The following is a 15,242-nucleotide window of genomic DNA, read 5'->3' on the forward strand; positions in this document are numbered from 1 at the left end:
AGTGCCAAAAAAACAAGGATGCCCAAAAGAAATATAATATAACTCCGTTCATATTGCTTGTAAACTGGCTAAAAATATTTACTGGTTTCATTGTCACCATTTTATCGAACTTCCCATATGTTGCGTTGAGGGTTAAATTGGTAGCAAAAACAATTTACCAACACACTGACGTATCAATATCAACTTTATGGTGGCACTGGTAAAAGAAGTTATTACTGAGCTAAACAAGATATTTGTTGTTAATGCCTTAGTACCGTAAGATATACCTTCTTCTAATGCCAAAACAACTCCACCTGCAACAACAGAATGAAAAAATGCTTGGGTTTTCAGCGAATCGCTCTACGGTTATATCATCCATTTCGGATAAAATATCAGTTAAAAGTGTCAATGTACTACAAGGCATTTAACGTTTTGTATAATTTGTAACAAAGAATAGCAAGAAAAACTAAAAATATAAGTATTCGAAGTAAGACTGCAAAGCGGGGGTTATTTGATTGCTTCACATATTTATTTTCTTCATCCTCCAGTAATTAATATAAAACAAAAAATTAACAATATTTTGGACTTCAATTCAAAAATCAATTTACACGCCCACTAAATGTAAAGTGAAGAAGAAATCCAGATCGATTACAAAATATTAGACAATAACACCAAAACATCTTATTATACTCGTATTTACCTACCTCCAATACTAACCCATAAAAAATTCGCATCTCTATCTTACATTGAACCAGATGGTGCGCAAAAATGGCACATTAAGTAAAGCAACAAAAATTACACGGCATAGACAACAGTCAGACGGTAAAAAAAGTGCAATAGAAACATCATTTTAAACACCGCTGTGCAAAAACAAATCAAAATAATACTCAAAAAACTCGAAGGTCTCCAGAAAATAAATTTATTATATGTTGATACAAATACACAATATTTCACCGGAAAAAAAATATTATCTGCAATGATGAAAGGTACCACGTATTCAATCAAAGTCAAATAAATATTGAAAGAATTGGAACAATCCATCATAATATATACTTTCGGTCAGGCTGATAAATAAGAAAATTTCCCAATCCCATCACCTATCTGTACAGTCAATTTATGAGAAAATGCCGACAAAGAAAAAACTCATTACAGCTTACCCGCCACTAATGCTCCGTAATCACGACGGAACCCAGAAGAAAGTCAGCCTGTATGAGTATTATACCTCAATGTTTATACATTGTCATACTGGCAACAATATGATGAACAAATTTCAACTTTCTCTAATTTTCTTACTAGTCATAACATAGCCTGCATCACTAAAACTCACCTTACTTCTACGGGCCGATTTAAAGTACTAGGTTGCACGTTATCGAAATGACAGAGAGACTCTGTAGCTTCAGGTGGCGTCCCTCTCAGCATAAAAATAGTGTCGGAGATCATGAATTACAACTACCTGTACTAAAAAAATATCGAAGAAGTCATCATTATCACCATCATCATAATCTATTCCCCTTCTACCGCGTCAGCAGTGTAGGGACCTTGCATAGTTTCTTCCATTCGGCTCTGTCGCTGGCTAGTTCCTTCCTTCTTTCCCATTCAATTCCTCTTGATGCCAGACCAGCCCTCACTTCCTCCTCCCATGTTCTTCTAGGACGGCCTCGACGTCTTCTTCCCTCCACTCTGGCCTCATATACAGTTTTCGCCACTCGGTCCTCCATCATTCTTGTTACGTGGCCATACCAGCGGAGTTGGTTTGCTGTAATTCTCTCTATGGCCGGTTGTACACCCAAGTCTCTTCTTACTGTTGCATTTCTAACTCTATCTCTTCTAGTCTTCCCTATAACTTTTCTCAAATAGCGCATCTCCATCGCTTTGATTTGGCTCTTCAATCTTGTTGTAAGGGTCCAGGACTCACTTGAATACGTTAGAATAGGGAGAAATACAGTTTTGTAAACAGAGACCTTCGCTTGCGTGGAGACTTCCTTTTTCCCAATGAAGGTGTTTCTGGTTGCGTGAAAGAACCTTCCTGCCGCACCTATTCTTTCTCTTATTTCCTCCTCCATCCATCCTTCCTCATTTAGATGGGCACCCAGGTATTTAAAGCTTTTCACCTGCTCCAGTACAGTTCCCTTGGTTTTCACTTCTAATCTCCTACCGTTATCACCAATTACCATTGTCTTAGACTTCTTTATATTCATTTCTAATTTCCTTTTTGTCAACTTTTCCGTTATTATATTTATATTGAACTGGAGGTTCTTCTCAGAATCTGCTGCCACCAAAACATCATCCGCATATGCCAATATACTAATTCCTACTCTCTGTAAATGTCTAAACCCAATGAATAGCTTTTTCATTCTCTTTTCACTGTTTCTTACGTACTTCATCCATTACAAGGATGAAAAGAAAGGGGCTTAGAATACAACCTTGTTTCACTCCTAGGGTTGTATCGAACTCTTCAGATTCCAGGTTCGTACTACGTACATAGTTTATTGTTCTTTTGTGTATACTTCGTATAGCAATCTGCAGTGCCCTACTGATTCCCTTATCACTCAATACTTTACAATTACAAATTACATTTCTTGGGACCGAGTCAAAGGCTTTTACCAGGTCAACGAAGCACCAATAACTTGCTTTACTTTTATCTAATAGCTTCTCACTTGCTTACCTGACAGTAAATATCAAGTCCTGAGTGGATCTTTCTGCTCTAAACCCATACTGAGCACCAGCTAGATTGGAGCCAATCTCTCTTCTCAGTCTGTTTTCCAATATTCTCGAGTACAGTTTACTCGGTACGCTGGTCAGCAAAATACCTCTGTGATTACTGCACTCCCGATTATCACCATTCTTGAAGATGGGCACTATAATGGAGACTTCCCAATCTTGAGGTATAACTTTCTGTTTCCATATCAGATTAATAATGTGTAACAGGACTTTCTCTCTTTCCGCTCCCATAAATTTTATCATCTACGGGGTAATTCCATCATGACCGGCTGATTTTCTTAAGTTTCAACTTAGATATGGCAAATTCCTATTCCCACTCCTCTATAAAATCATCCTCTTCCCAGGCGGCAATATGCATTTGTCATACTGGCAACAATATGATGAACAAATTTCAACTTTCTCTAATTTTCTTACTAGTCACAACATAGCCTGCATCACTAAAACTCACCTTACTTCTACGGGCCGATTTACAGTACTAGGTTGCACGTTATCGAAATGACAGAGAGACTCTGTAGCTTCAGGTGGCGTCACTCTCAGCATAAAAATAGTGTCGGAGATCATGAATTACATCTACCTGTACTAAAAAAATATCGAAGAAGTCGCCATAATAAAGTTAAAATCGACAATGGTTTTTCAACTATTATAACGGAGATCAAAATTGATACTTCTACAAGAAGGTATCCAACGTCCATTCACACAAGACAGCATGCTTCTGCGAACATATAACAGCAAGTATACTAACTGGGATTGTCGGCACACTAATAACAACGGAACCAGACTTTTGACCACCTATCTCTTACACTTGAACCAAATACCTAACAAAATTTAAACACCAGTCAAACAAAAAAATTAAGATAGCAAGGTCGAAAGCGACTAGAAAAACAACGTAGAATTTGGCTTTAAATTACCAAGCGATTACTCTATTGGCAACAAGCCTTTTAAAAAATGTTCGGAAAGGCTAGCCTTCGTATTCACAAATTATTAGTTTAGTTTTTCACCACAACAGGAGTACTGAAGAGTACGAACACACGGCCTTAGAACAGTTCGTAAACATTTAGCCTTCGTTTACTCATATTCAAACTCATGTTTAAGTTGAAAAGGAAATTTGGGTACGAAAACTACTAGCAAAACATTTTTAAACTTCGATTGTATTTTCGAAACATATTTTAGATATTTTTGTTTTGTCAGGATTTATCAGGTTGGTGGCCTACTGATATGTAGAATAATAGAAATTCTTTTCGGCAGTTATATGGTAAAGAAGGGTGAATCTTTGAAGCTAATTATTGAAACTGCGCTCGCTCATTTCATGGCGAATTTTTTGTGATTCTTCATTACCTTACAACTTCAGAAAGAACACTTGCCTATAAGTTATTATTTAGTAGAAAAACTCTTACGAACCAACGGGAGCTATAAACGCTGCGCACACTCCTGCTGCAAATCCCATAGAAGCCATATCTCTCCTTTCACGATCGTTTTGTAGTAATTTGAAGCACCTGACATTTTTAAATGGGATGCGCATCATCGATATCAATACTCCCAAAATAACTCCTATATGCATTATAGCACCTTCCTTCATAACAAAGACAATTAAGTTTGTGTAAAATGTTTCAAGTATTTACTTGTACATAAATATAATAATAATTATTAATAATAATAATAATTATAGTATTAATAATAATTATAGTGTAGTAATTATAAAGTATTAATAATAATTATAGTGTAGTAATTATAAAGTATTAATAATAATTATAATGTTTATTGCTTTTAAAAGTTTACAACTTGTAAACAAGGAGTTGTGTTTAGAGACACACAAAAAGAGAATACAAGCATTCAAAACTAAAAATAACTAAAGTGAAAATTATAATGATTAAAAGAATATAAAGCTTCTACCTAAAATCAGTATAAAGGAAAAAAAATAAAATAAATCCCCTCAACAAGCATAATAAGTAATAACAAAACGAAAGAAAAATAAAAAACTTTTTATATAAACATCAAATAATAATGAATTCACCCATTAAAAATACAAATACGAATCGTACATATATGAATTTATATCAATAATACTCGTAGTAGTAAATAATAAATTACAGAATAAAATATATATCTGTACATATCAAAAACTTTAAAATAAAAATCATTTACTATTGTATAATTTACATTTTAGGCTGTTCACAACAAAAAGATATATATTATTAATTTAATCCGTGGATACCAGATAGCTGAGTATGTTGAACATTGAGTAAGAGACAGAAGAATCAGCTATTTGAGACTAACAATTTACATTGAGATGTGAGATCTTTCTTAATAAAAACAGCGAGACCACCAATTTATGAACTTTTGAGGCTTCCTTGTAGTGACAGTAATAGTCATTCAGAAAAAATGATTAAACTCAGCAATATTATGAATCCAAGTTTCGAAAATCTACTATTTTGGAGGAGGAGTAGATAAATCTTGAGCACAACTGGTAGCCGTTAAAGGAGGAACCTTTGGTTTCAGAAACTCCAAAATTCAACCAGACTGCGATTTCTTAAGTTTTCTCTTTTTGGCTGATCTGTCGATCCCTTGAGAAGTCAAAACATCTTCAGTTGCTAAGGAAGATCCATTTTCTAAGTCAACAGGAACTTCACGCCCATATTTTATCAGATCACTTTCGCTCTTAATTAACACAACTTTTAGACCATCCTCTTTTCGAATTAATATTTTACCATTTTTTGACCAACAGTATTTTACTTTACCAGATTTCTGCAGTTCCTTTGCTTTACTGAATAATCTGTACGTTTCTGGACCCATATCGTCAGAAATATAAAATCGCTTTGAAGTCGTCTCATTTATACCAGACAAAATGTCAGTATTCATTAATTCTTTTTTCACCCAAAATAATTTTAAAAAATTATTTTTCAGATCTCTTCTTACAAATTTTAAGATAATAGGCGGATTTGGCATAGCACTTTTCCTTTTCAAACGATTTAAAAAGTCCAAATCATTTTCATTAATAGAGCAACCAATAAATTCGCCAATAGCTTTAATAATATAGAGGAGATTTTCATTTTCAGAGTGCGGAATGTTGGTCAATCTGACTCTATTACCATAACGAAACTGTTCATAATCAAGCATTAAAGTATTAAAATAGATTAATTTTTTTATCAAACACCAAATTTTCTTTTCTTAATTTATCACTTTTAACGTTTAAAATTTTCAAATCATTTTCATTAATAGACCAACCAATAAATTCGCCAATAGAATATAGAGGAGATTTTCATTTTCAGAGTAAGGAATGTTGGCCAATCTGACTCTATTACCATAACGAAACTGTTCATAATCAAGCATTAAAGTATTAAAATAGATTAATTTTTTTATCAAACACCAAATTTTCTTTTCTTAATTTATCACTTTTAACGTTTAAAATTTTCAAATCATTTTCATTAATAGACCAACCAATAAATTCGCCAATAGAATATAGAGGAGATTTTCATTTTCAGAGTAAGGAATGTTGGCCAATCTGACTCTATTACCATAACGAAACTGTTCATAATCAAGCATTAAAGTATTAAAATAGATTAATTTTTTTATCAAACACCAAATTTTCTTTTCTTAATTTATTACTTTTAACGTTTAAAATTTTCAAATCATTTTCATTAATAGACCAACCAATAAATTCGCCAATAGAATATAGAGGAGATTTTCATTTTCAGAGTAAGGAATGTTGGTCAATCTGACTCTAATACCATAACGAAACTGTTCATAATCAAGCATTAAAGTATTAAAATAGATTAATTTTTTTATCAAACACCAAATTTTCTTTTCTTAATTTATTACTTTTAACGTTTAAAATTTTCAAATCATTTTCATTAATAGACCAACCAATAAATTCGCCAATAGAATATAGAGGAGATTTTCATTTTCAGAGTAAGGAATGTTGGCCAATCTGACTCTATTACCATAACGAAACTGTTCATAATCAAGCATTAAAGTATTAAAATAGATTAATTTTTTTATCAAACACCAAATTTTCTTTTCTTAATTTATCACTTTTAACGTTTAAAATTTTCAAATCATTTTCATTAATAGACCAACCAATAAATTCGCCAATAGAATATAGAGGAGATTTTCATTTTCAGAGTAAGGAATGTTGGCCAATCTGACTCTATTACCATAACGAAACTGTTCATAATCAAGCATTAAAGTATTAAAATAGATTAGTTTTTTTATCAAACACCAAATTTTCTTTTCTTAATTTATCACTTTTAACGTTTAAAATTTTCAAATCATTTTCATTAATAGACCAACCAATAAATTCGCCAATAGAATATAGAGGAGATTTTCATTTTCAGAGTAAGGAATGTTGGCCAATCTGACTCTATTACCATAACGAAACTGTTCATAATCAAGCATTAAAGTATTAAAATAGATTAATTTTTTTATCAAACACCAAATTTTCTTTTCTTAATTTATCACTTTTAACGTTTAAAATTTTCAAATCATTTTCATTAATAGACCAACCAATAAATTCGCCAATAGAATATAGAGGAGATTTTCATTTTCAGAGTAAGGAATGTTGGCCAATCTGACTCTATTACCATAACGAAACTGTTCATAATCAAGCATTAAAGTATTAAAATAGATTAATTTTTTTATCAAACACCAAATTTTCTTTTCTTAATTTATCACTTTTAACGTTTAAAATTTTCAAATCATTTTCATTAATAGACCAACCAATAAATTCGCCAATAGAATATAGAGGAGATTTTCATTTTCAGAGTAAGGAATGTTGGCCAATCTGACTCTATTACCATAACGAAACTGTTCATAATCAAGCATTAAAGTATTAAAATAGATTAATTTTTTTATCAAACACCAAATTTTCTTTTCTTAATTTATTACTTTTAACGTTTAAAATTTTCAAATCATTTTCATTAATAGACCAACCAATAAATTCGCCAATAGAATATAGAGGAGATTTTCATTTTCAGAGTAAGGAATGTTGGTCAATCTGACTCTATTACCATAACGAAACTGTTCATAATCAAGCATTAAAGTATTAAAATAGATTAATTTTTTTATCAAACACCAAATTTTCTTTTCTTAATTTATTACTTTTAACGTTTAAAATTTTCAAATCATTTTCATTAATAGACCAACCAATAAATTCGCCAATAGAATATAGAGGAGATTTTCATTTTCAGAGTAAGGAATGTTGGCCAATCTGACTCTATTACCATAACGAAACTGTTCATAATCAAGCATTAAAGTATTAAAATAGATTAATTTTTTTATCAAACACCAAATTTTCTTTTCTTAATTTATCACTTTTAACGTTTAAAATTTTCAAATCATTTTCATTAATAGACCAACCAATAAATTCGCCAATAGAATATAGAGGAGATTTTCATTTTCAGAGTAAGGAATGTTGGCCAATCTGACTCTATTACCATAACGAAACTGTTCATAATCAAGCATTAAAGTATTAAAATAGATTAGTTTTTTTATCAAACACCAAATTTTCTTTTCTTAATTTATCACTTTTAACGTTTAAAATTTTCAAATCATTTTCATTAATAGACCAACCAATAAATTCGCCAATAGAATATAGAGGAGATTTTCATTTTCAGAGTAAGGAATGTTGGCCAATCTGACTCTATTACCATAACGAAACTGTTCATAATCAAGCATTAAAGTATTAAAATAGATTAATTTTTTTATCAAACACCAAATTTTCTTTTCTTAATTTATTACTTTTAACGTTTAAAATTTTCAAATCATTTTCATTAATAGACCAACCAATAAATTCGCCAATAGAATATAGAGGAGATTTTCATTTTCAGAGTAAGGAATGTTGGCCAATCTGACTCTATTACCATAACGAAACTGTTCATAATCAAGCATTAAAGTATTAAAATAGATTAATTTTTTTATCAAACACCAAATTTTCTTTTCTTAATTTATCACTTTTAACGTTTAAAATTTTCAAATCATTTTCATTAATAGACCAACCAATAAATTCGCCAATAGAATATAGAGGAGATTTTCATTTTCAGAGTAAGGAATGTTGGCCAATCTGACTCTATTACCATAACGAAACTGTTCATAATCAAGCATTAAAGTATTAAAATAGATTAATTTTTTTATCAAACACCAAATTTTCTTTTCTTAATTTATTACTTTTAACGTTTAAAATTTTCAAATCATTTTCATTAATAGACCAACCAATAAATTCGCCAATAGAATATAGAGGAGATTTTCATTTTCAGAGTAAGGAATGTTGGTCAATCTGACTCTATTACCATAACGAAACTGTTCATAATCAAGCATTAAAGTATTAAAATAGATTAATTTTTTTATCAAACACCAAATTTTCTTTTCTTAATTTATTACTTTTAACGTTTAAAATTTTCAAATCATTTTTATTAATAGACCAACCAATAAATTCGCCAATAGAATATAGAGGAGATTTTCATTTTCAGAGTAAGGAATGTTGGCCAATCTGACTCTATTACCATAACGAAACTGTTCATAATCAAGCATTAAAGTATTAAAATAGATTAATTTTTTTATCAAACACCAAATTTTCTTTTCTTAATTTATTACTTTTAACGTTTAAAATTTTCAAATCATTTTCATTAATAGACCAACCAATAAATTCGCCAATAGAATATAGAGGAGATTTTCATTTTCAGAGTAAGGAATGTTGGTCAATCTGACTCTATTACCATAACGAAACTGTTCATAATCAAGCATTAAAGTATTAAAATAGATTAATTTTTTTATCAAACACCAAATTTTCTTTTCTTAATTTATTACTTTTAACGTTTAAAATTTTCAAATCATTTTCATTAATAGACCAACCAATAAATTCGCCAATAGAATATAGAGGAGATTTTCATTTTCAGAGTAAGGAATGTTGGCCAATCTGACTCTATTACCATAACGAAACTGTTCATAATCAAGCATTAAAGTATTAAAATAGATTAGTTTTTTTATCAAACACCAAATTTTCTTTTCTTAATTTATCACTTTTAACGTTTAAAATTTTCAAATCATTTTCATTAATAGACCAACCAATAAATTCGCCAATAGAATATAGAGGAGATTTTCATTTTCAGAGTAAGGAATATTGGCCAATCTGACTCTATTACCATAACGAAACTGTTCATAATCAAGCATTAAAGTATTAAAATAGATTAATTTTTTTATCAAACACCAAATTTTCTTTTCTTAATTTATCACTTTTAACGTTTAAAATTTTCAAATCATTTTCATTAATAGACCAACCAATAAATTCGCCAATAGAATATAGAGGAGATTTTCATTTTCAGAGTAAGGAATGTTGGCCAATCTGACTCTATTACCATAACGAAACTGTTCATAATCAAGCATTAAAGTATTAAAATAGATTAATTTTTTTATCAAACACCAAATTTTCTTTTCTTAATTTATCACTTTTAACGTTTAAAATTTCCAAATCATTTTCATTAATAGACCAACCAATAAATTCGCCAATAGAATATAGAGGAGATTTTCATTTTCAGAGTAAGGAATGTTGGTCAATCTGACTCTTTTACCATAACGAAACTGTTCATAATCAAGCATTAAAGTATTAAAATAGATTAATTTTTTTATCAAACACCAAATTTTCTTTTCTTAATTTATCACTTTTAACGTTTAAAATTTTCAAATCATTTTCATTAATAGACCAACCAATAAATTCGCCAATAGAATATAGAGGAGATTTTCATTTTCAGAGTAAGGAATGTTGGCCAATCTGACTCTATTACCATAACGAAACTGTTCATAATCAAGCATTAAAGTATTAAAATAGATTAATTTTTTTATCAAACACCAAATTTTCTTTTCTTAATTTATCACTTTTAACGTTTAAAATTTTCAAATCATTTTCATTAATAGACCAACCAATAAATTCGCCAATAGAATATAGAGGAGATTTTCATTTTCAGAGTAAGGAATGTTGGCCAATCTGACTCTATTACCATAACGAAACTGTTCATAATCAAGCATTAAAGTATTAAAATAGATTAATTTTTTTATCAAACACCAAATTTTCTTTTCTTAATTTATTACTTTTAACGTTTAAAATTTTCAAATCATTTTCATTAATAGACCAACCAATAAATTCGCCAATAGAATATAGAGGAGATTTTCATTTTCAGAGTAAGGAATGTTGGTCAATCTGACTCTATTACCATAACGAAACTGTTCATAATCAAGCATTAAAGTATTAAAATAGATTAATTTTTTTATCAAACACCAAATTTTCTTTTCTTAATTTATTACTTTTAACGTTTAAAATTTTCAAATCATTTTTATTAATAGACCAACCAATAAATTCGCCAATAGAATATAGAGGAGATTTTCATTTTCAGAGTAAGGAATGTTGGCCAATCTGACTCTATTACCATAACGAAACTGTTCATAATCAAGCATTAAAGTATTAAAATAGATTAATTTTTTTATCAAACACCAAATTTTCTTTTCTTAATTTATTACTTTTAACGTTTAAAATTTTCAAATCATTTTCATTAATAGACCAACCAATAAATTCGCCAATAGAATATAGAGGAGATTTTCATTTTCAGAGTAAGGAATGTTGGTCAATCTGACTCTATTACCATAACGAAACTGTTCATAATCAAGCATTAAAGTATTAAAATAGATTAATTTTTTTATCAAACACCAAATTTTCTTTTCTTAATTTATTACTTTTAACGTTTAAAATTTTCAAATCATTTTCATTAATAGACCAACCAATAAATTCGCCAATAGAATATAGAGGAGATTTTCATTTTCAGAGTAAGGAATGTTGGCCAATCTGACTCTATTACCATAACGAAACTGTTCATAATCAAGCATTAAAGTATTAAAATAGATTAGTTTTTTTATCAAACACCAAATTTTCTTTTCTTAATTTATCACTTTTAACGTTTAAAATTTTCAAATCATTTTCATTAATAGACCAACCAATAAATTCGCCAATAGAATATAGAGGAGATTTTCATTTTCAGAGTAAGGAATATTGGCCAATCTGACTCTATTACCATAACGAAACTGTTCATAATCAAGCATTAAAGTATTAAAATAGATTAATTTTTTTATCAAACACCAAATTTTCTTTTCTTAATTTATCACTTTTAACGTTTAAAATTTTCAAATCATTTTCATTAATAGACCAACCAATAAATTCGCCAATAGAATATAGAGGAGATTTTCATTTTCAGAGTAAGGAATGTTGGCCAATCTGACTCTATTACCATAACGAAACTGTTCATAATCAAGCATTAAAGTATTAAAATAGATTAATTTTTTTATCAAACACCAAATTTTCTTTTCTTAATTTATCACTTTTAACGTTTAAAATTTTCAAATCATTTTCATTAATAGACCAACCAATAAATTCGCCAATAGAATATAGAGGAGATTTTCATTTTCAGAGTAAGGAATGTTGGTCAATCTGACTCTTTTACCATAACGAAACTGTTCATAATCAAGCATTAAAGTATTAAAATAGATTAATTTTTTTATCAAACACCAAATTTTCTTTTCTTAATTTATCACTTTTAACGTTTAAAATTTTCAAATCATTTTCATTAATAGACCAACCAATAAATTCGCCAATAGAATATAGAGGAGATTTTCATTTTCAGAGTAAGGAATGTTGGCCAATCTGACTCTATTACCATAACGAAACTGTTCATAATCAAGCATTAAAGTATTAAAATAGATTAATTTTTTTATCAAACACCAAATTTTCTTTTCTTAATTTATCACTTTTAACGTTTAAAATTTTCAAATCATTTTCATTAATAGACCAACCAATAAATTCGCCAATAGAATATAGAGGAGATTTTCATTTTCAGAGTAAGGAATGTTGGCCAATCTGACTCTATTACCATAACGAAACTGTTCATAATCAAGCATTAAAGTATTAAAATAGATTAATTTTTTTATCAAACACCAAATTTTCTTTTCTTAATTTATCACTTTTAACGTTTAAAATTTTCAAATCATTTTCATTAATAGACCAACCAATAAATTCGCCAATAGAATATAGAGGAGATTTTCATTTTCAGAGTAAGGAATGTTGGCCAATCTGACTCTATTACCATAACGAAACTGTTCATAATCAAGCATTAAAGTATTAAAATAGATTAATTTTTTTATCAAACACCAAATTTTCTTTTCTTAATTTATCACTTTTAACGTTTAAAATTTTCAAATCATTTTCATTAATAGACCAACCAATAAATTCGCCAATAGAATATAGAGGAGATTTTCATTTTCAGAGTAAGGAATGTTGGCCAATCTGACTCTATTACCATAACGAAACTGTTCATAATCAAGCATTAAAGTATTAAAATAGATTAATTTTTTTATCAAACACCAAATTTTCTTTTCTTAATTTATCACTTTTAACGTTTAAAATTTTCAAATCATTTTTCAGACTTCCAAAATCAGATTTGAATGTAAAACACGTGAAGGGCCATCCTGCTTTCACGCTATATTTCCTAGCAATTTGGTCAACAATATCCACCCCAAACTTGGTTTTGTTATAAAATGCCACTGTTTCAGGGATACGTTTAGCATTTTTTTCTATTTTGACATTTTTGTGTTTAGAACTGAGCATTAGTACCTTTTTGTTTGGCTTGGATTTGTCAACTGTGAGAACGTACTCATCTGATTTATCCAGTTTTGTAGAATATCGGATCATATTCGGATATCTTAGTTTTTTTTTTTGTTTTTTTGTAAGCAACTTTTTTGCAAGGGAAATGCTTTAATAACGATCAAATAGAAAGAGCAAAAATATTTTCATCTAACATATTTAAATTTCCAATTTTAGCATTAAAATCGCCCCTATAATTATGTCATGATTGCCTTAATTAGAAATTAAATTATTCAAATCTGTTGAAAAATTTTAAATAATTTTTTTTTTCAATGATTTAAGGCGCGTCAACATCTTAGGTTATTGGCGCCCAGAGCTTTTTTCAGTGCACTGTCGGCCTCCGGACAGTGTTCTCTCAACACAGACAACACTGTCCATCACCGGACAATGAACTGTAAGAAGCTCCTAGGAAGAGAAAATCTAAGGGTCAGCAGCTGGATTCGAACCCGGGACCTCCGCGTGGGAGTCCAGTACGCTAACCGCGTAGCTAATCCCTTCCCTTTTAAATAATTATATTATCATTTTCTGTATCTGGTTTTCAATACACTACGGCTGAACAAAAATAATTATTTCTACCCTTTAAAAGAACACAAAAGAACCACTGATATGTAAAACAAGATTTTAACCATTGAGATATTTTCTTTTTAACACAGATCATCACTCCTCCACTAGCTCTACCTTTATGGCAGTTTCTTTGAAGCAGCGCTAGAGACTCATAACTGCTGAGAAAATGAAGTACTTGAGCATCAGGTGAATGAAGCCAAGACTCGCCGAGACAAAGAATATACATTTTAACAACGATGTGATTTCACTGCTAGTTAAATTATACAAATTACTGTATCCATTTATGTTCCAGAAACCAAAAAGAAAATTTGAATTACATGGTTGTTTATTTGACGGTTATTTATGTCTGCTTAAAAAAATAAATTATTGAACATTTGGGGATCTTTAAATTTTCCGTTTCTTTGAATGTCAGATCTTCATGATTCCAACATGTACGCCATCTATTTCTGTGAAAATCTCAGACAACACGGTTACATCTGAATGTCCTAGCCATTGTTGAGTATCTTTCTCTGATCTTATTAGGACTGCCGGAACACCCACGTACGTCTTTTCTTACTAAAATGTTGTTTTTCCTGAACCAAACTTGGCTTTCCCCATTCACTGCAGAACTTTTGCTTGTCTAAATAATTTATAAGTTTGTGGCTCATATATTCAAAAATGTACAGTTGAACATTCGAATTTGTTTCGTCAAACATACTCAGCACAGAGTATGAGGTATGAGGGAGAATGTTGCTTTTTACATACCTTCTACGTCAAAGAGAAAAAGCTTGTCAGAATTCTTATAAAATTTAAAGAACAGGTGAATTACCAGGTTTTCGATTTTTATTTAGACGATAGTATTCCTCCATTTATTTTCTGAGGAACCGAACCCTATGATAGACAAGATTTTCTTTAAAATAGTCAGAATGTCCTCATCAGTGTTACTGATATTGTTACTATTAGGTATTGTTGGATCCTCGCAAGGAGGTGCGGCCCCCCTTGTGGGAAATTTAGGTTGATGCAGTGGAGGGTTTGCTGCATTGGAGGTCTGGAAGGAGAGAGGGACTGCGTACGTGACCAAGTGCAGGCAGTTGTCCTTGACTTCACAAGGAAGTTAGAAGTGTGGTTTATGTCAAGTGTAATTTTTTGTCTATATAGCGTCATTGCGCCAAGTTTGTTTTGTTTTTTACAAATTGTCAATGTGTTTTTGGTCTAGCCAGTGTAGTCTGCCTGGAGTTAACATATTAATACAAGTATCTGTGGAAAATAACTCCCCTTCTGACATTATTGTCATTTATGTTTTCTCGGCATATAATTGCCCCTTCAA

At 30.1% G+C, this 15,242-nt stretch overlaps 1 protein-coding gene across 6 annotated transcripts in view; it reads right to left on the minus strand.

The window, feature by feature from the left end:
• LOC141449349 (H(+)/Cl(-) exchange transporter 7-like) overlaps positions 1-15,242 on the minus strand; it is a 75,199-nt gene that overhangs the window by 51,617 nt on the left and 8,340 nt on the right. For 5 of the 6 annotated variants that reach the window (XM_074118715.1, XM_074118718.1, XM_074118713.1 and 2 more), the window contains 2 exons: positions 4,099-4,270; positions 159-293 (listed from right to left, as the gene is read on the minus strand). In XM_074118715.1, the coding sequence (XP_073974816.1) occupies positions 159-293; positions 4,099-4,270 (307 nt within the window). The remainder of the gene's footprint in view (positions 1-158; positions 294-4,098; positions 4,271-15,242) is intronic. The other variant, XM_074118714.1, reaches the window with a different exon arrangement.

This window comes from Rhodnius prolixus, unplaced genomic scaffold, assembly GCF_049639745.1.
Source record: "Rhodnius prolixus isolate KJV_2025 unplaced genomic scaffold, Rpr scaffold_2, whole genome shotgun sequence".
Taxonomy (NCBI): domain Eukaryota; kingdom Metazoa; phylum Arthropoda; class Insecta; order Hemiptera; family Reduviidae; genus Rhodnius; species Rhodnius prolixus.